The sequence below is a fragment of the Mus pahari genome, chromosome 23 (assembly GCF_900095145.1).
Source record: "Mus pahari chromosome 23, PAHARI_EIJ_v1.1, whole genome shotgun sequence".
In the NCBI taxonomy this organism is placed as follows: domain Eukaryota; kingdom Metazoa; phylum Chordata; class Mammalia; order Rodentia; family Muridae; genus Mus; species Mus pahari.
Window position 1 is genome coordinate 33,254,809 of NC_034612.1, and position 24,201 is coordinate 33,279,009.

Here is a 24,201-nt window from a genome sequence, read left to right on the forward strand (position 1 = left end):
TTGCCTCCCCTGGCTTGCTCAGCCTGCTCTCTTATAGAACCCAAGACTACCAGCCCAGAGATGGCACCACCCACAAGGGGACCTCCCCCCTTGATCACTAATTGAGAAAATGCCTTCCAGCTGGATCTCATGGAGGCATTTCCCCAACTGAAGCTCCTTTCTCTATGATAACTCCAGCCTGTGTCAAGTTGACACACAAAACCAGACAGACCAGTACTCCACTCAATTTCTGTCGCTATCCACCCCTCCAGGAGATCTGGGCTTCTCTCCATGGCAGGCCAACCTAGAAGGAAGTGGGGAAGACACTTGCCTCTTCACATTGCCCAATTTGGTGAAGACATTTTTCTACAGCTGTTATTTTAAATACTTGCTTATTTATTACTTTATTTTGTGTGTACATGTGTATATATTATTTATATTATTGTGCTTCTTCTGTACATGTGCATGCATGTACATGACTATGGAGGTCAGAGGGCAACTTTCAGGAGTCAGTTCTATCCCTCTACCATGAGCATCCCAGGGACTGGGCTCAGGTTGTTAGGTTTGGCTGCAAGCTCCTTAAACTGCTCAGCCATGCCAGCAGTCCTGAGGTTCTCACAAAGGCACCAATCTCATTCCTGGTGGCTCCACCTCCACGACCTAATTAAGCACATCTCAAAGTCTCCACCTCTTGATACCATTGTATTGGGAGTAGGTTTCAACACACAAATTGTGAGGGGACACAGTTTATCTCAAGAGCACCAGGATAACGGCCAGTGTTGAAATGGGGTCTATAGTGCAGTCACAGGTGTGTGCTTAACAATGTCCTCATCTCTGAATATACCCGTGACATTTAGCTTCTACTACTAACTTGATGTGATGGGTTGTATGTTTGACCCAGGGACTATTAAGAGGTGTGGCCTTTTGGAGTAGGTGTGTCACTGTGGGCTTGGGCTTTAAGAGCCTCCTCCTAGCTGCCTGCCAATCAGTATTCTGGTAGCAACCTTTAGATAAAGATGTAGAACTCTCAGTTCCTCCTGCACCATGCCTGCCTGGATGCTGCCATGTTCCTGCCTTGATGATACTGGACTGAACCTCTGAACCTGTAAGCCAGCCACAATTAAATGTTGTCCTTTTTAAGACTTGCCTTGGTCATGGTGTCTCTTCATAGCAGTAAAACCCAACTAATACACTTGTCTTCACCTAGAAACACCTCCAAAAGTCTCAGGATTTGAAGAGATGGCTCAGAAGTTAAGAGTACTTGTTGCTCTTTTTTTTTTTTTTGAGACAGGGTTTCTCTGTATAGACCTGGCTGTCCTGGAACTCACTCTGTAGACCAGGCTGGCCTCAAACTCAGAAATTCGCCTGCCTCTGCCTCCCAAGTGCTGGGATTAAAAGCATGCGCCACCACACCCGGCTTGTACTTGTTGCTCTTGCAGAGGACCTAGGTACAGTTCCCAGTAGTCATCCAGTGACTCACATCCCTCTGTAAGTCCAGTCCTAGGGGACCCAACACCCTCTTCAGATTTCTGTAGGCACTAAACACATACATACATAGAGACAAAACACTCATACACACACATACACACAATTTTTTTTTTTTTGGAAAAAAAAACAACCCACTCTCAATGAGGGATTATCTAGTTTAGGTTGTTTTATGGGCATGTATGTAGAGAATTGACTTTAGTATGTTGAGGTGTGAAGACCTGCCCACTGTGGGTTGTACCATTCCCCATACAGGAAATACTAGATTGCATGAGAGTAGAGAAAGCAAGCTGAGCACCGGTTTGCATGCATTCATTGCTTCCTGTTTCTTATTATGTTGAGGTGTGAAGACCTGCCCACTGTGGGTGGTACCATTCCTTACACAGGAAATGCCACATTGTATGAGAGTGGAGAAAGCAAGCTGAGCACCTGCTTGCATGCATTCATTGCTTTCTGTTTCTGATTATGGCTGTGATATGACCAACTCCTCCCCAGTGACCTCCCTACTATGATGGACTGTACTGTAAGCTGATAGACTGAGGTAAACCAACCCTTTCTTCTCTGAGTTGTCTTTGTCAAAGTATTTTATCACAGTCAGTGGGAATGAAAGCCAGACAACCTGCCTCCAGCTTGTTTTAAGGCTGGTCCCTGGCATCTATCTGTGTCTTCTGCTTCCCTCAAACTCCTTTCTTATTCTTGGACACAATTCCAGATGATGAAGGACCCTAATAGGACTTCTTACATGACTTCAAAGACTCCTCAACCAAGTACAGACTTCATAGACATAAGTTGGGCCTCTGTTGTGTCCTATGGATGGATTGGTTTGCACACAAACAGCTCATATCAGGGCTGTTGCTAAGATTTCATTGGCCTACCCAGAATTTTCTATGGGTTTGCTCCCCCAAGCCATCAATACCATATCTACCCACCTGTCTGAGACCTCTCAGCTCCAGACAGAATCTGGGCCCAGGAGTTCACAGAGAGGTGAGCTCAGGAAAACTCAGTGAACTTAGGCCACAGACAGTGGCTAGCCCAGAACTCCTGAAACCTCATGGGTCATCTGCTGCTGGAATGAGGAGCCTGATCTATGGCCTGGATGATATCAGTGACAAAGTCCAGTACCAGGGCTTGTCCTATGGAGTCCAGACTCTGTTCTTCAGATTCCCTATCAAATATCCCCTAAGAGCTGGGCCTGGTGGTACAGGTGTGTGATATCAGCTACTCAGGAGGCTGACACATTTATGACAAGACTGAACAGCTCAGTGAGACTGTTTCAAAGTAAAAATGAGAGGAATGGGGTACAGTTCAATTGTAGTACAGCTGTCTAGAACCCCCACCCCCAGTGAGAGGCTGGGGTGCTGGGGACAGCATCCTATGACAAGGAGCTGCCATGGGGTTCTGAGATGTCTCCACCCCAGCCTGCTGCAGGCAGTCCTTGTCATGGGATGCTGTCCCCAGAACTAGGATATAGCTCAGTTGTGGTGTAGCTGTCTAGAATCCCCCCAGTGAAGGGCTGGAGTATAGCTCAGTTGTCTAACCCAGCCCCCAATCCCTGCCCACAGTAAGGAGCTGGATGTGTTGCTCAGTGGTAGAGAGCCTGTTGTGGTGCCTAGCCTAGGAAGTGGCACTATTTGAAAGTGTGGCCTTGTTGGAGTAGGTGTATCACTGTGGGCTTGGGCTTTAAAACCCTCATCCTAGCTACCTGGAAGCAAATCTTCTGCTTCAGATGAAGATGTAGAACTCTCAACTCCTCCTGCACCATGACTGCCTGCAGGCTGCCATGCTTCCTGCCTTGATGATAACTGACTGAACCTCTGAACCTGTAAACCAGCCCCAATTAAATGTTGTCCTTAAAAGACTTGCCTTGGTCATGGTGTCTATTCATAGCAGTAAAACCCTAACACACAAATATACACAAGGGGGGGGTAATCAGGATATTCAGCTGCAGTGTTATTTCACGAGGCCATCTATGACTTGGTCATGATGGTATGTAGGATCCCTTCATGGGGACCCCAGGTCACGGGAGTCAGGGTGTCCCAAAAAACACGAGAGAGACCATCTTGTTGCAAAAGCATGAGGCAGTTTAATGGCGGAGTTCCGGGCCGATGCATACCTCACGCAATAGGTAGAGGAATCAACCCTGAGGCTCAAAAGCTAGGGGTTTTTATAGGGAGTTATAGGGAGAGGGTTGGAGGAATTTTTGGAGAACTTGGCGCAGCTTTACACAATTGGCTTGATTACAAGTCAGTGGAATAATACATGCAGGTTATAGCATCAGCAATTCCAGGGAGGGGTCTGGGATAGTGGCTTGTGACTGGGTCAGCATGACCCTGGCCACCAGATGGTCGATGAATCAGTCATAATAGCTCAGACCAGTTTTTATATTTTTTTTTCTCTATTTTATCGCCATTCACAGTCAACTTGACCTCAGGAATGCCTTAACAAGGGGTTTGCCTGGACATACCGGTGCTTGTTTTTGTAAGAGTTCCAGCTCCTGGCCTTCAAGGCCTGCCAGTACTTGTTTACCACAAAGGGCCTATGGGTTTGTCTGCCTGAGCATGCCTGGATCTGCTCCAGGCCTTCAAGTTCCTAATGCTGCTCTATTTGTCTCATATTATTTGAACCTTGAATTTACACAATTTTCTTTTAAAGTTACATGAATCCCAGGCCTTAAATTTCATTTCCCTTCAGGTACACACCTGTAATCTCAACACCCAGGAGGAATGAGAGTTCCAGGCCAACCTGGGCTACATCATAAGGTCCTGGCTCCAAAACCCAAATGCAAGCAACTCCTACCTTATCTAACTCAGCCCCATCTCCCTAGGTAGGTCCTGGTTAAAAGCTGAGCATCCCACTGTGGGGGAGGAGAAGGCCAATCACCAGCTGCAGTGGTCAGAGAACGCACAGGTGAGCATGCAGATGCCAGTGTCTGAGGCAGGGGAATGCCAGGTCCAAAGCTGGGAGGAACTGCTTGGCCGGGAGGGAGCTGGGGACCGATCTCAAAAGCAAAGAGAACGATAAACTTGAAATTTTACTTTTATTTTGAAATGGTGCTCCAGCAGGTGGTTCTGGTGAGTTCCACATATGTCCCCTGCTAGGATAATGGTGTTCACCCCAAGCCCCTTCAGCAGCTGAAGGGCCCCGGAGGAGACCGGAAGGTTTGGGGAGGAGGAGTGTGGAGCTCTGGATCCTGTGCCTGGCAGGCCCTCATGAGGCGACAGGTCCGAGCCCCCAGCTTCTGGACCACATAGAAGCCACCTCATGAGCCAGGAGGACAGCGGGAGCCAGCGAACGGGTTGTCTTCCCTCCACATGTCTCTGTCTAATTCAGTTTGGATATCTGTTGAAGAGTGGCAAGTTTAGCTGCGTGGTGCTGTCAAGGAATGACGAAGCGCCCCAGCCAGGCCCTCTATGCTGTGGCCATGCACATGGGAGTGGAGAGCAATCCATTGCATAGTGGGTCTCTTGGGAGTCCAAAGGGTGTTTTGGGGCATCCGGTAGTAGAGCGCACCCATCGAACTGGCTTCCTCACTACCACTCACCCACCCAATTCTCTGCATCCTCGCCAATATTCTTTCTTCCTATCGGTCTCTGCCCACCGCTGCCTCTTTCCCTTTCTGCAGGTCCCCAAACTACTCTCTTCCCACACCCGCCAATCCGCTACAGGGCGGTGGAAACCTTCGAGTATGCTTGGAGAGTTTTCCTGGAGGTCCGCATCTGGATGGGGGGCGCCATGGGCAGCAGGAAGTAGCAGAAACAGCAGCACCAGCGGTGGCCACATGACCCTGGGACAGGGCGCTGCAAAAGGATGGGCTGTCTGTCAGAAGACTTCCCTACCCAGGTGGCTTCTATTCCCTCCCGCTTCTGCACGCCACGTCCATTCCTCTCTGGTACTGGGAAGCCCGTCTTCTCACTTCCGAGGTTCCCTGTGTCAGCCCTCAGCCTGGTCAACGGTCTCCAGGTCCCCAAGAACTGTCAGGGGCGGACAGTTGTGGCTCTGGAACTAAGGGTCTCCTCGAGTCAGTTTGCAAGTCCTGGCCACGCCCCGCACCAGAGCCACGCCCTTCGAACATGAGCCGACCCGCCCACTCTGACCACACCCTTCAACCCAAGACGCGTGCGCCTACTACAGAACTGCTCCTTTATACAATGGCCACGCCCTTAAAACACAGTCACACCCACTCCTCTTGGCAGTGTCGCTTAGCGTTTGGCTGATCATGGGCTTGGATTCACTCTTTGGTCCTTTGCAGACCCAGTTCGCCACTGCCAGAATTCTGGTGCCCATGGTCCCTTGCTCCTGTCCATTCTTCGTCTCTTTTGCATACATGGAGTCCATCCTTCTTCTTTCTGTCGTCTCTTCATGTGTTCATGAAGTGGCAGAGGGCAGATTCCGATAGCCTCTTCCTTGGAACCTGGAGCTCATGCTTTTCAGCTGAACAGGTAGCCAGCAACCCGGCCATCCTCTTGTCTCCACCCACTTCAATACAGGCAGGAGTGGGACCACACGGATGCTTGAGAACCTTTTAGATAGGTTTTAATTTAGTGTATATATACATTTGTATGGGGGCATACATCTGTCATGGTCCCAGGGTGGAGGTCAGACGACAGCTTGCAGGAGTTGGTTTTTTCTTTCCACCTTATGAGTGCCGGGGACTGTGGTTGGGGTGGGCAGGTGGGGCAGCTGGAGCCATTACTGGCTGAACCACCTTGCAGGCCTCCTGAACATTTCTTAAATATGACTCTTCATCAAACCAACTGCCCTGTTCTATTTGCCCTGAAGAGAATCATCTTAAATTTAGAAATATGAAAATTTCAAAGTCTGGAAATAGAAAAGGTGATTCACACACATACAGACATACACACTCACCATGTATACACAGAATAAATGTAATAATGGATATGAGCTGGCGTGGGGGTGCACACCTTTAATCCCAGCACTCGGGAAGCAGAGGCAGGCGATGCTCTGTGGGTCTGAGGCCAGCCTGGTCTTCACAGTTGACTCTGGGACCGCCAGGGCTACAGAGTGAGACCCTGACTCTAAAACAAAACAAAAAACAAAACAAAACAAAACAAAAAACACCACCACCAACCCCCCCCCCAATTTGATAGAAAACAAAAGAATACACATTAGCTTCTATATTGAAGAGAGAATCCAGACAGGTTTCGAAGTAGCAAACACATTGTATATGTAAACATGTGAATGAAGAAAGATTTTCTGGCCCTTGGACTTTTTCAAATATTTTATTCAAAATATACGATGGTGGTAAGGCTTCAAGGGCCTGGTGCAGAACATCATAGCAGATGCCACCAAAGCTAAAGTGACTGTGAAGAAGGGTCCTCTAAAGCTATAAAAGCTCACCACTCAGGGCTGGAGAGATGGCTCAGTGGTTAAGAGCACTGACTGCTCTTCCAGAAGTCCTGAGTTCAAATCCCAGCAACCACATGGTGACCCACACCATCTGTAGTGGGATCTGATGCCCTCTTGTGGTGTGTCATGTCTGAAGACAGTGAGAAGTAGGGTGAGTGGCAGGTAACAATGGCTAGTCAGTTGTGAACTTTTAAATCCTCTTTATCAAAGGGTCCCACAGATGCAGAGAAAGACACAGTGCAGAACACACTGGGGTGTTCAACACCAGCTTTATACACAGGCAACCACAGGAACCGGATATGTAACCCCTGTAAGCTCTCGTCAGTGGTGTGCTGCTGAGCGCACGGTGTTTTGCCTGGTTTTATCCTTCGCAGAGAATCACACCACGTGCTTATGTGTGCCCAGGCTTCTTTATTCAGCTATGTGGCTGTTCCGACTCCATCTTCTCCCACTGTGCAACAGGATTCCACTGTGGGAATAAACTCCTCCAGTATGTTCGTCTCACTCCATATGTGAGTCCTGAGCCTTCTGGGATGTGTTTTCTTTCGAAGTTTCATATTATGTATATTTTTAGTGCATTAGTGTGTGCCTGTGTGTGTGTGTGTGTTTCTGCCTGGTTTGAGTAAAAGGGTAATCCCATGCTTGTGGTGGTTTGAACAGGTTTGGCCCCCATAGATTCATGGGTTTTTTTGCTTGGCCCAGAGGGAATGGCACTATTAGGAGGTGTGGCCTTGTTGGAGGAAGTGTGTCACTGTGGAGGTGGGATTTGAGGTCTCATATATAGCTCAAGTTATGCCCAGTGTGACAGTCTCCTCCTGGCTGCCTTCGGATAAAGATGTAGAACTCTCGGCTCCTCCAGCACCATGTCTGTCTGCATACTTTCATGATGGGAATGGACTGAACCTCTGAAACGGTAAGCCAGCCTCTATTGCATGTCTTCCTGTATAAGAGTTGTCTTGGTCATGGTCCCTTCCCAGCAACGAAACCCTAACCAAGACAAGGCTTAAGTTAAAGTATTCCAAAGTGGTTTATCATCTGTCCTGTTCCAGGGCTGGAGGGGTGGCTAGGTAAGGTGTTCTCTGTATCCACGTAGAGGCTCGCAGCTGCTTGTAACTCCAGTCTCAGGGGATCCAATACCCCTTCTGTCCTCCAAAGGCACCTGCACACACGTGGCACACACACACATATGCACAAACTAAAAATATCTATTTTTTTTAAAGTTCATGTTGAGATTCTTGCTGTTGAAAATTCTTGTTGCAACATTCTTGCAAATACCTGTTTTGTTTGTTTTGTTTTTTGTGCCTCCAGTTTAACTGTTTCAGTGAATGGTTTTTAAATGATTGTGTATAATGTATAAGTGTGGAGATGCATGTGCCATACCATGTGTGCAACTCAGAAGAGACCAAAGGGGTTAGGTTTCTTCCTTCTACCATAGGCTCAGGTCATAGGACTATGCAAGCATCTCACAGACCTCAGTGGTTGGGTTTTTAATCTACAGTCCCTTGATAATTGAGATAAAACATCTTCTCACATATGTATTGCTATATAGTCGGTTTTTTTCCTTTCATGATGTGGATGGATGGCTATGTCTTTTGCTTATATTCCCCTCCTATTGATTAGGCGTTCTTCATATGTTCCAGATAAAATCCCAGGAAACCAGGAGCTCCAGGCCTGCTTCTGACTGTCCTTATGCTTGTGAATAAAAGCTCAGTAGGAAATAGCCATACACCGTTGTCTGTGTACTATATGGGGTTGCCTGCCAATTACAAGATGAAAGCTAACAACTGTGCTGGGACAAAAATATTTACTAACTGGGACAAAAGCCACAGTATTTACTAACTGGGACAAAAGCCACAGTATTTACTAACTGGGACAAAAGCCACAGTATTTACTAACTGCCTCCTTACTGAAAAAATTTACCAGTACCTTTTCCTCACCATATGAACTGCAAGAATAGTCAACCTTCTCCTTTTCCTAAACTTAAAATGATGTATTCTTAATGTTTCATGTGTGATGCACACAAAAGTGCCGATGCCCACGGAGGCCAGAAGAGGGTGTCAGGCCCCTTGGAGCTTGAGTTAAAGATGGTTATGAGCCACCTATCATGGGCACTAAGAGCTTACCTGAGGTCCTCTGGAAGAGCAGCAAGTGCTCTTAAATGCTGAACCATCTCTCCAGCCCCTCCCACTCACTTAGAAATTATTGAAAATTGTGCCTGTGTATGTTCAGTGGGATGCAGAGACCAGTGTTGCTGGGTGTGGCACTGGAGTTACAGGTGGTTAAGAGATGCTTAAGTCAAGACCCCTTCGAGAGCATGAAGTACCTTTCAGGAATGAGCAATCGCTCTGTTCCCTACCCTCCACTTTTAAAATCGTGTCTTGCTAACCACAAACTGAATTCAGTATAATCCAATTAAACCTTTATGATTTAAAACCTTCTCAGTCTTGCTTAGAACATTGCCTGCACTAAAAGCACACAACCTCCTAAGTTTTGTTTTGTTTTGTTTTTTTGTGGCAAGGTCTCACTACACAGACCTGACTGGCCTGGGACTTGCTCTGTGAATCCAGCTGACTCCATCTGCTTCTGCCCGTTAGTGCTGGCCTCACCATGAGTGATTGCCATGTATGCCCCTCCTATTCTTACTTTATTTCACACTTTATAAGCAAACAGCCTAATTTGGTTTTATGTTCATTATACACACAACTGACAAAACATCAAACAGAAGTGCCATCTTTGCCCCTTAAGTGTCACTTGCTAAGACAGATGACCCACGTTTCCAGGACCTGAGTAATATTCTATTCTCATGGTCAATTTACTCTTATGCCATACTGTCTATGGCTTTACAACATTTCAACACTAGTGAGTAGCAATTGCTCTATTCTGTTTTGATTCAGTGTCTCACTACATATACACTCTTGTCACCCAAGCCTTGAAGTCACAGCACTCCTGCCTCTTCAGTGCAGAAATCGCAGGCCTGAAGTCACCACATTCAATTTTTAACTTTTTTTTTAAAACCACACTTTTGTGTGTATTGTGTATGTACATGAAAAGAGTATGTTGCATGCCCTGGAGCTGAAGTTACAGGTAGTTGTGAGCCGCCTCATATAGATGCTAGGAGCCGAGCTCAGGCCTGCAAGAACGCACACTCTTAACTGCTGAGCTGTCTATCTCTCCAGCCTCTACACCTCAGCCCTTCTATTTTACAAGTTAGCTTCGGTCATTATTAATCTGTTGGCTCTATGTCTTAGACTCAGCATGCTCATTTCTATGAAATAACTAGGTTTGAGAGTCCACGGCATGTGGGCTTACAGGGGAAACAGACATCCCTGGGAGCTTCTCTTGAAAACCACAGGAGGCCCTACTGTGTGGCCACATTTTTTTTTCCTAGACATAATTCTTGAAAATGTATTTTTCCTTAGGCACTTGAGGAGTGTTTTAAAATAGGCATTGCTCTCAAAATAATTTATGCTTTTTTTTTTCTTAAAACCTCCAGTGTTATGACCTTGTATGCAAGGGCCTTGTTCAGCTTCCTCATTATTTCTAACTCTAATCTGAATATCCCCTGGAATGCTATGTGAAGGTCATGCCAGAGGAAAGTCCCACTCCATCATTGTTACTTTTCTTTCCATCTTCATTTACCTGGCCAGGTCTTCCTGTACAGCGTTATGTAAGATCACTGGTGGTAGGCTATGTTTTAGTGAGTGTCAGTATTACACTGTTCTGCGTGGTGCCAATAGTAGCTTAGTCAGACCTTCTGTCTAACCAAGGGGGTTCTCCATACTTTGCTAAGTTTTTCCCATGAATTTTCTTCAGGTGACTGTTAGATATTCACTATGTCTGTATTCTTGGAGTAGACTGGGTCTGGTTGGCCGCTATTTATGGAGCAAGCGTCTGCATCTGGCGCATCTGGGTTCGGATCCTGTAACCCTATAACCAAGTCAGATAGTCTCCTCCTGACCCCAAGCCCGGCTTTCTGTGGTCTCAGTTATCTGTGGGATGGGCTGCTAATCACAGTGCACACACACCAAGCGGACACTGATGAACAATACTTGGGGGAGAGGAGTACTGGAAATTAAACACGGTCTCATGCCATCTAGGCGAGGGCCTTCCTACGGAACCTACCCTCAGCCCTCAATTCCTGAGGTGTCAGTCGACATCATCCATGGAGTGCTGATGAAATCTCACCCAAGTGTCAACTGTCCTTCTGTCAAGGATTCCACATTGCATCCATGACTTGTCTGCTGCTAAGCGTCTCGGCGATGACATTAAAGTGTTGCAGAACCACAGTACTTATGGTTTGGGACTATTTCGCTTCAGGTATTGACTAGGGGGTCTTGGGACACAGCTACAGTGGGCAATGAGAGGCGACTGGACTGGCAATCAGAAGAGGAGCATGATTATCGATTTAAACTGCTTGCTCGGGATGAAATGGACAGAACCACCCCATGTGATATATGCATATGTGGTGGTTTGAATAGGGATGGCTGCCACAGGCTCAGATATTTGGATCCTGGGTCATTAGGCAGTAGCGCCAGGTGTGACCTTGTTGGAATAGGTGTTGCCTTGCTAGAGAAAGTGTCACTAGGGGATAGACTTTGGGGTTTCAGACCCTCAAGTCAGGCCCTGTCTCTCTCCCTGTTGCCTGTGGATCCAGACGTGGCACTCAGCTACCTCTCCAGCATCAGGCCTTGTGGATCCAGATGTGGCACTTAGCTACCTCTCCAGCACCAGGCCTGCTGCATGCCGCCATGATGCTCCCCACCATTACAGTGCACTCAAGCTCGGGGCTAGAGGTCAGGGCAGCCCCAATGTTTGCCTTTCCAAGAGTTTCCATGGCCATAGCGCCTCTTCATAGCAACAGAACACTAGACAGTATGGTTTATCAAAATAGTATTTTAAAAATTTTTTGCTCAATTCCAGTTGAAAATATTTTACAAAAACCACTGTACTGGTAAGCACCGACATAGAAAGCTTTGTACTTTCCTATCAGATAGCACATCCTACCCATATACCCACTGTAACAGTCATTTTAATCCTTGATATCATGTTCTCACAAATTATTCAAAGCCGAGATTGCAAAACATTGCATAGAGTCACTGTTCAATTGCATTTCTAGAACAGCAGAAGTGCCACGTTTTCAGTCACCCTCATGGTCAACTGTTGGCTTTATAACTTCATTTTATAGGTTTATTCGGAACTCATAGCTTCTTGCATCTTTTCCATAAACACCCGTTGTAACATCAGAAATATGGCTTTTAGCGTGCATTTCCAAGGTGAGTTACACTCAGGAGCTGACAGCTTGCAGCAAAACTCCCTGATAGGTAAATACGATTTAAATAAAAATAAATATTAAATACTTCCAAAGGTTCACTCCTGTAAAGATGATCTAGTGCCCCATAAATTATATGGTCATGGTTTGCTTCTTGCCGAATCTTTACAGATTCCTCTCTGAAAACTCATGTTAAAATGGACTTCGTTTTAGGACTTCGCACTCAAGTGCGTGGATGCTCAACTCATGAATCGCTCAGTGCAGAATGCCTAGAGCATGCAAAAGGCCCAGAATCTCAGCACCACATATATTGAAAACTTGGGGGGGGGGGGATCCGCCCTTGACTACCTACTGGACTCCAATGTTCACTATAACCAAATGCTTTTCTTAAAAATTGAGATGTCACCGGGCAGTGGTGGCCACGCCTTTACTCCCAGCACATGGGAGGCAGAGGCAGGCGGATTTCTGAGTTGGAGGCCAGCCTGGTCTACAGAGTGAGTCAGAGATTTTCCACAGCGAGCACACTTCCAGCGCCTCTTTTATGAATTCTCTGGTGGCTATTGAAGGCTGATCTGTGGTGGAATTTTTTCCCACATTCGTTACATTCATAAGGTTTCTCTCCTGAATGAGTCCGGTGATGCACAGTGAGGTACGACTTCTGGGAGAAGACTTTCCCACACTCGTTGCACTCGTACGGCTTCTCTCCTGAATGGCTTCGGTAGTGCACTGTGAGGTTTGACATCCGAGAGAACACTTTCCCACACTTGCTACACTCGTAGGGCTTCTCTCCTGAATGGATCCGATGATGGATAGTGAGGTACGACTTCTGAGAGAAGAACTTTCCACATTCGGAACACTGGTATGGCTTCTCGCCCGTGTGTACCCTTTGATGTCTAAAGAGGGACGAGTTATGCGAGAAGGTTTTCCCACATTCGCTGCACCCGAAGGGTTTCTCTTCGGAATGACCTCTGTAATGCACAGTGTAGCATGACAAATCGGAGAAGGACTTCCCACATATATTACACTCGTAAGTTTTCTCTCCTTCGGGGACAGACTGGTGCCTATGGAAGGCCGAGTTGTCAAGGAAGATCTTTCCACACTCGTTACACTCATAGCGCTTCTCTCCTAGGTCGCCTGTGTGATCAGGGGTACACTGCAGCGGGGATGGCTTCCCACACTCACCACACTCCTGGACTCTCTCTTCTGCATGGACCTTCCGGTGCCTAATGAAAGCAGAGTTTAGATTGAAGGTTTTCCCACACTCTGTACACTCGTAAGGTTTCTCTTCTAAATGGCTCCGATAGTGTATGGTGAGGTACGACACCCGAGAGAAGAATTTCCCACACTCACTACACTGATAGGGCTTCTCCCCTGTGTGTGTTCTCTGGTGTGTAATGAGGGTGGACTTCCGGTAGTAGGATTTCCCACACTCATTACACGTATAGAGCTTCTCTCCTGTGTGTGTCCTCTGATGGTCGTTGAGGGCAGACTTGCGGGAGAAGGATTTCCCGCATTCGTTACATGGGTAGGGCCTCTCCCCCGAGTGGTTCCTCTGGTGCAGAGTGAGGTGTGTCTTCTGGCAGAAGGTCTTCCCGCACTCGCTACATTCATAGGGCTTCTCTCCTGAGTGAGTTCTCTGGTGCTGTGTGAGGTGTAACTTCTGACAGAAGGTTTTTCCACACTCGGTACACTTATAGGGCTTCTCCTCTAAGTGTGACCTCCGATGTACAGTGAGGGTTCCCTTTTGACTAAAGGACTTGCCACACACACTACAAGCATATGGTTTCTCTCCTGTGTGAGCTCTCTGATGGATGATGAACTTGGACTTCTTACAGAAGCACTTCCCACACTGTGGACATTCGAAGGGCTTCAGTTCCATTTGTGATCTCGGATATGGACTGAAGTCCGATATCTGGATGAAGTCTGGTCCAGAATCATCCCAGTCATAGGGCTTCTCCCCCATAGAAGCTCTCTCATGAGCCATGAAAACACTTTCACTGTCTAAGGCTTCCATGCACTCATAAGCAAAGGGTTTCTCCAAAATGCTGACTTTCTGCAAAATATTTTCATCGTGTTGTGAGGAGTTACCCTCATCTTGGTGCAAGTCTTCAAGGTTTTCTCCATATGCTTTCCCACACTCAAAACACATGCCGCCGGGCTTCTCCAGGGCGTAGCTTCCGTCACTGCTAATCAGTTCTGAAACAGACTCCAGGGTCTCCCCGCAGGAGACACAGCTGTGAGCACCTGAGCTGGGGGAAGCGAGGGCTGGTCCGAGGGTGCAGGCTTCATCAGAGGCGGCCCCCTGCTCAGCTCTCCAGCAGTGGGGGCCATCAATGCACTGCAGATGCTTCTCGTCATTTTCCTCGGTTCCTTCTCTGGGGTCATAAACTTTCCTGATTTCTGAAATGGATTGAGATGTCAGCATGAGTGTACAAGCTACAGAAGGGGTGACACCTAAATGTCAGCTTTTCCGACAATCTGTGAGTGAAACTGTGAACACACAGGTTTCTGTCTCCTCTCATTTATAATCTGTAATCTGTGTGTAGATGTAGGGCAAGTAAGAAACGGGAGAGAATCAATTTACAATGGAAACAAGCACCTTACATTACAAATATTATCTTTACAACTTTGACCTAAGAAAGGATAAGCAGGAAGCAGAGTTACTGAAATGGCACCAGACACAGACAGACAGACACGGGAGGACTCACAGTGGGAGGACTCACAGCAAAGGGAAGCAGGGGAAATAATTACTGGGCATATGATAAAGAAATGTTTTAATATGGCCTGTGTTTGGGAGACCCAGATTGCTATTCCTATCAAATGGCAATTCATCACATGAGAGACGACATCTCAGACACTTCTGTATTTACATCCATGGGTCTACATCTCACGGGAGATGACAGCTTAGTCATTTCTGAAATCTTTGTTTTTGTTTTTGTTTGAAACAGTGCGTTTTTATTTAACCAAGGCTGGCCCTAAACTGTCAGCAATCTGCCTGCCTTACCTGGAGTTTTGGAACTACAGACCTGAGCCACCACACTCAGTGAAATCTTTGTCTTTTGACCTCACACATTAGTAAAATAATTATGAAAGTTTCATGTTCCTCCAACGTAAGAGAGTCCCTCCACCAGGGCTTAGACATTTGTGACACAAAGTGAACACTCACTACAGTCAGTCTTTCCTCCCCTTTCTGTTCACTCTTTCTGTTGGAAAGACTTACATTCCCTAACCTAAGAAAGTCTTCTTCCCTCATAGTTTTTTCCTTAATTTTTTTCTTAATTCTAAATACAAATAAATCTGCATGTTTCTGGATTTCCTTTACTATAAAGCACTAGGTGCCTTAGTCAGGGTTTCTATTCCTGCACAAAATCATGACCAAGAGGCAAGTTGGGGAGGAAAGGGTTTATTCGGCTTATATTTCCATACTGCTGTTCATCACCAAAGGATGCAGGACTGGAACTCAAGCAGGTCAGAAAGCAGGAGCTGATGCAGAAGCCATGGAGGGATGTTCTTTACTGGCTTGCTTCCCCTGGCTTGCTCAGCCTGCTTTCTTATAGAATCCAAGACTACCAGCCCAGAGATGGTCCCACCCACAAGGGGCCTCTCCCCCTTGATCACTAATTGAGGAAATGCCCCACAGCTGGATCTCGTGGGGGCATTTCCCCAACTAAAGCTCCTTTCTCTGTGATAACTCCAGCTGTGTCAAGCTGACACAAAGCTAGCCCTACAAACTTAATTAATTTAAAAAGGAACACTTTTTAAAATTTCACTCCATTCACTTACCCAAATGCCTCTGAACATGGCGGTCACCTTCCACTGTCCAGGGTTCTTCTCCCTGCTCCAACTTAATAATCATGTTTGGCTTGGTGACGTCATACCCTGTTAACAGGAAAAGGAGAAGGGTTTGGACTCACTGGCTGCAGAACCGCTGTGGTATAGGGAGCTGCACCACAAGTTACATAACACTCTGCCTGTGTTTACCAAGTAAAACCAAAGCCTTTTGTGTATCGGGCTGTAGCTAACACGCCCAACATGCAGGAGGCTCTGGGTTCAATCTCCAGGACCACAAGGGGGAAAGGCGTAGGATCTTTCAGTGGAGCAGATACACCGATATCTACCTGAAAGGACTAAGAGTTAGCATTTGTTCCTTCAAACTCAAAGACGAATCATTCTAAATTCACAGTGTTTAGGAAGCAAGTGGTCCTCACCCACGGAGACGAGGTTGCTGTAGGTCTCCAGCATCACGTCCCTGTATGTCGTCCTCTCCTCGGGGTCCAGCTGCTGCCACTCCTCCTGGGAGAAGGCCACAGCCACATCCTTGAATGACAGTGGGCCCTGTAACGACATGATCAGAATCAGATAGATCACACAGTGTGGGCACCTGAAGACAACATCTTCCCGAGCTCACTGGTCCAGTTAATCATGAACACTGCATACCTTACTTTATGTTACAGAGCCTGGAAGGAAAACTAACCATATCATTGCAGTAAATCTCATCATCATATTGAAAACACGTTGTCTTGGGAAACAAAAGCAAAACCAAAACTCTGATGTGACAGGTAACTGTTAACTTGACATAACCTAGGGTCATCTGGGAAAGGGGGGCGCAATAGGGACTGTCTGACAAGGTTGGCCTGTGGCAGAGTGTTTCTTATGTCAACGGAGGTGGGAAGACCCGCCCACTGTGGGTGGCATCATTCCCTGGGCAGAGGTCCTGCATTCTGTAAGAGTAGAGAAAGCAAGCTGAGCGCTACCAAGCATGCAGTAGTTCAGTGCCCTTTGCTCTTCACTGTGGCGGTTCAGTTCTCTCCTCCACCGTGTGGGTTTAGGGAGTAAACTCAAGCTGTCAGGTGTGGTGGCGGTGGGTCTTTACTCGCCGAGCCATCTGCTGGCCCAGGTCTCAGCTCCTTGAGTTCTGCATATTTCATCTGAAAGCCAACTGCATCTGTAGAGCTTATTTCAGCTTTCACTGCAAACATTTCTTCCTTGCAGCAACATGTAACATTAAAAAAAAAGAGACTAGAATCGAAGCCCAAAGGTGTTACTAGAGTCAGGCATACAAGGGAAGGTGGGCGCTAAGAAAAGGGACAGACTGACAGGCAGAAGGGGAGGTGGAGAGACAGCAAGAAGGCACTTTCATGAGGGCAGCTTTTGACAGTGAGGGCCAACTTTAAATTAGGAGTAAACCAACCACACATGATTATCTTCCCAAATCAAAAACCAAAGTCCAGGGGTGAGCATGATGGCTCCCCCATGTTAGAATGCTTGTTGCTCTTGCAGAGGACCTGAGTTCGGTTCCCAGAACCCATGGTTGGCAGCTTACAACTGCCTGATAACTCCAGTTATAGAGCTCTGGCACCCTCTTCTGGCCTCTGTGAGCTCCTACATGCACACGGGGCACATAAACTCACAAAGGCACACACATATCAACACAAAAATAATAAATACATATTTTAAAAAAAGAAACAGAAAACCACATTCCATTCTTCTAAGAGCCGTGGAAGGCAGATTCCAGCCATAGGAATTTCTCAGTGCTACCTTTTAGGTACAGAGAAGAGTTGTGGAGAAGAGAAACCTCAGCCTTGAGTCATATAACTTTATATAGGGGATACTGGTTTGTAGCCAAAACAAACAGCAGACTCTCCAGCAGAGTCCTTGCAGAGCTATCTCATGGGGCTCATGGCTACCAAGGAGCACCTGGTCATCCCACCAAGTAAAGCCCTGGACTCCCTGGACAGCTGTGTGGTAAGATCACAGATGCACTGTTCAAAAGAAAATCTCAGTATGAGATAAATGACCACCTATAAGGAATTATTAGGAATATAGATCCAATTCAAGACTGTATCAGGGGCTGGAGAGGTGGCTCAGAAGTTAAGAGCACTGACTGTGTTCCCAGAGGTCCTGAGTTCAGATCCCAGCAACCACATGGTGGCTTACAACCATCTGTAATGAGATCGGATGCCCTCTTCTTGTGCGTCTGAAGACAGCTACAGTGTACTCATATAAATAAAGTAAATAAATCTTTAAAAAAAAAAAAAGACTGTATCAGACAAACCAGGACATTCATTCAATTCTATCCACATTGGACAGGCTTTTTGTTTCCCTAAGTTGAGCAAACTACTCTCCTCTGTGAACTCAACATGTCTACAAAATGACCCAATGCCTAATTAAGTGTGATGGTTCATCTCAGTGGTCAATATGATGAGACCCTGAATTGCTGGAGAGATAGGCCAAGGGCTAGTCATTCTTTTTTTTTTTTTTTGGTTTTTTCGAGACAGGGTTTCTCTGTATAGTCCTGGCTGTCCTGGAACTCACTTTGTAGACCAGGCTGGCCTCGAACTCAGAAATCCGCCTGCCTCTGCCTCCCGAGTGCTGGGATTAAAGGCGTGCGCCACCACGCCCGGCAGGGCTAGTCATTCTTGTCGGGGATTATCTTGATGAGGTAAACTGGGGCAGGAAAGCCTGCCCACCATGTGCGGCTTCATTCCCTGGGCTTAGATCTTGGACTATACAAAGACAAGGTGGGCCGAGCACTCACTCTATGAAACCCTATGATTTATTTATGTACAAGACTATGATTCTATAAATGAGACTCTATGATTCTGTGTACAAGACTATGAGTCTATATATGAAACTCTATGATTCTATGTATGAGACTTTGATTCTATGTATGACTCCACAGTCCCATGGACCTGTATGGAGGGAGAGAACAGACCCCCACAAGCTGTGCTCTGACCTTCATGTGCATATGGTACACACTGGACCACACACACGCACACATGTAGGCACATGCAAAACAAATTTTTAAAAAACTGTTTAAAAAAAATGGAACCTTAGAGCAAATGGAACCAAAGATTTCTCTGTATAATTCTTTTGTTCCTCTGTAACTTTTCTATGTATCTATGTTCCAGAGTACCGTCCATCATGGTGGGCGGGCATGCTTCTTCTTTCCTTCCTGACATCAGATAATATATAAATTATCAGTTTCCTCAAAGCAAGCTTCTGCTGCCCTTCCCCCATGGTGGGCTGTACTCTGCAACTGTGAGCAGAATAAACCCTTTCTCCCTCAAGTTGCTCTTGTCAAGGTAAATTTTCAACATGCAAACCGAAAAGTAACTAAGACAACAGTCTTGCCGAAGATACGGACAAGCCAGGTAGGGCAGTGTCCACCCGTGACGCCAGCACTGAAGACACAGAGGCAGCAGGATCAGGAGTTCATCAGACCCGAGGTCATTCTCAGGCCACAACAGCGTTCTGGAGGCCCGCCTAAGCTACATGAGGCCCTGTCTCAAAAACAACCACAAAAATGAATGGACACAATCTAATTAATCTTTCTGTAAAAACCACCAATTTCACAAAGCATGCAAGGAATTTTCAAAATGACTTTAAAGGTAAAACAATGGGGATAGACTCCAAACTTTGAAACAATGAATAAACAGTCCAGTTTCTAAAAGAATAAAAAAAGAAGGAAGGAAGGAAGGAAGGAAGGAAGGAAGGAAGGAAGGAAGGAAGGATGGAAGGAAGGAAAAGGAAAAGGAAAGGAAAGGAAAGGAAAGGAAAGGAAAGGAAAGGAAAGGAAAGGAAAGGAAGAAAGGAAAAGAAAAGAAAAAAGCAGAAGAAAAAATATAGGCGGTATACCAGGAACCTGCCAGGAGCTAAAAGCTCTCGGGGAACCTTCCTGAGACGGTTCTGCCATGGAGTACAATCTATGATGGATTTGCTCCTTTAGGCAAGGCCAAGGAGAAATTCATCTTAGGAGAGATTCCTGGTATTAATATGTTTTTCCTGTTATTATTAAACATATATAACAATCAGTAGGTATTAGTTCACACTTTTGAGCAGATTTCTGCAGAACAATGAAGATGTACTATCTTCTAGTGATGCCATACAGTCGAATAGATGTTTTCTTAATTCTTCATGATGATCCTATAAGAATTCCTAAAATTATATTAGCAATTATTAAGCTCCCTTATAATAGGACTGCTGTTAAGTCCTTTCTGATGTCAAAACTGCAATGGAAACTCTGCCAGTCTTCAAGTGTCGCCAGTTACCTGCATCTGAAATAGCAAGCAGGCATCTACAACTTAAGAGCACATTTCAAGAGGTGGTAAAACAATTAACCAAAGGTCATAAAAAGGGGACTGAGGATAGAATGTAGGTGCAAAGACAGAAGATAAAGTATTGACTGTGGTTATCTATACGAAACTTCAATGATAACTTAGTTATGGTCTTCAAATCTCCATGAACCTGTAGAACTGTTGATAGATGATCAATGTTTAGCCAGATAATTATTCCTAATGGATATGCATGTAAACATTCTCTGTTGTAAACTTCTTATTCAATTTATGATTTGAATTCACGTTTGAACTTCTGTGAGCTTTTGCTTTTTAAAAGGATACTTGGAAAAACCATGTATCTATTCTCCTAGAAAAAGTACAAAAGACTGGGAAAGATTACCCTGTGGATATAACACTGGAGAATGAAGCATTGAGAACAGAGCATTGCGGGCGGCATCAGAGCAGGAGGACGGTGCAAGATTAGAAGGAGAACGCAGAGTGGGACAACTTAGAAATTATAAGGTAACATCAAAAATAAGAGAGCAATACCCAGAACGCAGAAGTGAAGAGCTCTGCAGAGACAGCAGGAGGGGCAGGCTTAGTCTTACTAAAAGGAACAAAGCTTTCTTCTTACAGACTTGGGTTCAATTTCTTTAGCAATAAGAGGGCAGGGGCTTTTTCTTTCTTTATGCAATATAGATTGAAGCTTTTTTTCATCCAGAATGAGTTTTTTTCTGCACTGGTCATATATGTGTGTGTGTTTAAGTATGTAAATTATGAGATAGTATGCAAGCTGGGCCCAACTGGCTCAAACGGACATGTATGAATCTGTGTACATGAATCTGTGTATGAATTTATGTGTATTTAATCCATATTTGCTTGTGTAAAAGTTTTTCTTTCTGTAAGCGTGATTCTCTTCTAGTTAGATACAAGTTTATTGCTCCAAGCACCCCCCTAGCCTGACAAGCAAGAGACATCTAGACAAGAGGGAGGAGGCTCTAGCAATCAATCCTTTACCCCTGCTGTTTTACAATGAGGTGCTAAATGACAGAGACTGCAGTATCTGCCCCAAGAGGAACTCAAAAGGCAGGCCAGCTACAGAAGCAAAGGGCTAAGATTCAAGATAGGTAGACGCTTTATTATCAAACAGCAACCATTACTCTTTATCCCCCCACTCTCCCCCCCAATACTATCTAATCCCCACTGACACTCTCCCCCCATTACTATCTAACCCCCACTGATACTCTTCCCCCCACATTACTATCTAACCCCCACTGACACTCTCTCCCCATTACTATCTAACCCCCGCTGACACTCTTCCCCCCACATTACTATCTAACCCCCACTGACACTCTCTCCCCATTACTATCTAACCCCCTGCTGACACTCTCCCATTACTATCTAACCCCCACTGACACTCTCCCCCCCATTACTAGCTAACCCCCACTGACACTCTCCCCCCCTAATTACTATCTAACCCCCACTGACACTCTTCCCCCCATTACTATCTAACCCCCTGCTGACACTCCCCCCCCATTACTATCTAACCCCCGATGACACTCTTCTCCCCCCTAATTACTCTCTAACCCCCCGCTGACACTCTTCCCCCTCTTTGGCTTACCTTCAAGAGAGCACCAAGAAAGAGCAACATGCAACAGCAGGAACCATTATTAAAAAACTGCTCAAACTTCTAACATGCAATCTACATTTTACTCCAGGGATTTAAAAAGTAAAGACAGAAACATATATCACATTGGCTCATGACATTCTGGTCCCTGAAAAAATGTTATGCGACAAATTCTTGGGCAGCTTAGACTCAGCAAGGAGAACACAGGACTCACATGTTGTTATGAACAACACCATCCATAATCATACCAGCCTGACTAAAGAAAGATGTCCAAGTCCTAGGAAGTCTTTACTACCCATAAGGAACAAAAATGGCATCTGCCAGGAGCGGTTGCAGGTTATGGAATGGGCACTAATTTTCTCTTTGTAACACTGCCAAGTAACTCCATTAGCCTAAAGTTATCAGACTGCGACACAAGAGACCATGTCAGCCTGCCACTCGGGTGTATTTTATATCACAGTCACCTTTATTTATTCCTTTCTCCACTACCATCCTACTTATTTACTTATTATTTTATGTATGAATGCTCTGTTGCATGTACACCTGCAGGCCAGAAGAGATCATCAGATCCCTTTATAGATAGTCGTGAACCACCACTCCACTACCATTCAAGAATAGACCTTCGTGTAAGTCTCCCAAAATACATTACAAAGGAGTCAGAAAAACAAACAATTTACAAACGGGAAAAACTCACCTTTGATCTGCTCATGTTCTGCTCCTCTTGGGAAACTGTAGACAGTGCTGACTGACCTGCTGGAGGAAAAGCTCGCTGAAATCGCAGATTAACTTGTCTACACAGGGACACGACTCTCGCCTGGGAACCACCAAGTGAAATCGCAGCTTATACACACTTTGCAGAGGTGATAAGAAGGAAATCACAAATGTAACTCCAACAGGTGGCCTTGGGGGCGGATGGGGGTGTGTGGGTACGGCTCTATGATGAACACTACACTGCCTCCTTTTTATCCACGGGCATTTGGTGTAAAGGTGCAAAAAAAAAAAAAAGTTACTTATTTTAATTCCTATCCAAACTGTTGCAAAATATGCCGCTGTGAATGAAGATTCCAGGCTCTATATATCTGGGATCCATGTTCCATGAGGTGACACACATGCAATCCCAACTCTCTGGAGGTGGAGATGAGGGGATCACCCACTACCAGAACAGTATGTGCCACACAGTATGTGCGTCTCAGAAAATTAAAACACAAAACGGGAAAAATGGTCCAGCTCCAGCTGGGCGGACATCCGATAAACAGTGATAAAGCGTGGTTTGTTTTCAAACTATCCAACTAAACTTGGTTACTGCTGCACATTTTAAAATGGGGCTAAGGGAAGAAACTATAAACAATGGCACTCATTTCAACACAACCATGATGAAGTCTCACACACCGTCGCAGACTCTTTCCTCCACAAGCAGAAAGAAGCAAAAGCAGACTTTGAGCACTAGATCATTACGATGCCTCAAGGGCAGACTCGGGGGACCCACGGACAGAGCAAGGGTGCTGACGGACGCTGAGTGACACCGTGGGAATCTGGAGCCCTTGCGTTCCTCAGAGCCTGCACACTGTCCTCGGGACCGACCGTGCAGCCCAAGCGATGCAGCTGTCCCGCTCCACCTCGACCCTCCCAGGCCCCGCAAGCTGGGGACAGCGGGGTGCCCGGGTGGACTGACTGGGCACCATCTGTGCCCAGCATCCCTCCCGCAGCCCCGATCGATCTGCGCCCTCGGGCCTCACCGAGCAGGCGGCCCCGCTGCCCCTGTCGGCCTCCGCGCCGAGCTCCCGCTAGGCCTCCCCGGCCCGCACAGCCGAGTCTGTTCGCTGCCGCCCCGGAAGCTCCAGCCTCGGCCCCGCAGGCTCGGCGACTCCAGCTTAGCGAACGCAAAGGCTGCGGGAGGGAAGGTAGCCTCGACGCACCGGACCTGCAGGAAGTCACCGCGGCGCGGGGGCCCAGCGCAAGCGCGGGCACGCGCACGGACCGCGACGCGCATGTGCAGCATCTTCCCGGAAGTCCGAGTTCCAAGGCGCTCCTTGCTCCCCAAGAATTGCACAGAAACTCTGTGTCCCAGACGCCCTCGCGCGCCACTGCATCTAGGGATCCTCGCGCAAGAACTTACCTCCTCCCAGCAGTTTAGGGGAGGTGCTCTGAGAGCAATGGCTGCCTCCAGCCATGCTCTTACCTTCTTGTTTGTCCTCACTCCCTTTGAGCCTGGAGAAACCGTCTGCTGCTTGAAGTCCCAAGTCTTGTACTGGCCCGGGACTACTAAAATAAAAGGAAGATTATGTTAGAAGGAAAGGAAACTGAGTGTCATTCTCGATTAACCAAACTTCCTTGAAGTACTAGGTACAAGAATTGACCAGCTATGCTTTACAAAGAAGGAGGCACAAACAAACACTAATGGTGGGTTTCTAGAACAT

General features: G+C 46.4%; 1 protein-coding gene and 1 long non-coding RNA gene across 4 annotated transcripts; both read right to left on the reverse strand.

The window, feature by feature from the left end:
• Positions 1–4,482: 4,482 nt before the first annotated feature.
• Positions 4,483–5,462, reverse strand: LOC110339051. Its single transcript, XR_002381329.1, has 3 exons — positions 5,378–5,462; positions 5,142–5,261; positions 4,483–4,803 (listed from the first exon to the last, which is right to left on the reverse strand). It is a non-coding gene; the product is annotated as an uncharacterized LOC110339051 (long non-coding RNA).
• A 6,282-nt stretch (positions 5,463–11,744) lies between these two features.
• On the reverse strand, positions 11,745–23,709 carry Rbak (RB associated KRAB zinc finger). 3 transcript variants are annotated; one of them, XM_021186816.2, is made up of 5 exons: positions 23,521–23,709; positions 22,479–22,534; positions 16,309–16,435; positions 15,884–15,979; positions 11,745–14,500 (listed from the first exon to the last, which is right to left on the reverse strand). In XM_021186816.2, exons 2-5 carry the CDS (start codon positions 22,491–22,493, stop codon positions 12,600–12,602), a joined length of 2,139 nt encoding a protein of 712 aa, XP_021042475.1. In that variant the 5' UTR covers positions 22,494–22,534; positions 23,521–23,709; the 3' UTR covers positions 11,745–12,599. The 3 variants fall into 3 exon arrangements, with proteins under 3 accessions (XP_021042475.1, XP_029389783.1, XP_029389784.1); XM_029533923.1 differs by having other exon boundaries at positions 22,479–22,537; XM_029533924.1 differs by lacking the exons at positions 22,479–22,534; positions 23,521–23,709 and having other exon boundaries at positions 15,884–16,218; positions 16,309–16,397.
• Positions 23,710–24,201: the final 492 nt, after the last annotated feature.

Coding starts and splice junctions, on each gene's coding strand:
- Rbak (XM_021186816.2), bottom strand. Junction 15,980..16,308: donor CAGCAACCTCGTCTCCGTGG/GTGAGGACCACT, acceptor TCCTGTTAACAG/GGTATGACGTCACCAAGCCA. Junction 14,501..15,883: donor CCATGTTCAGAGGCATTTGG/GTAAGTGAATGG, acceptor AATCCATTTCAG/AAATCAGGAAAGTTTATGAC.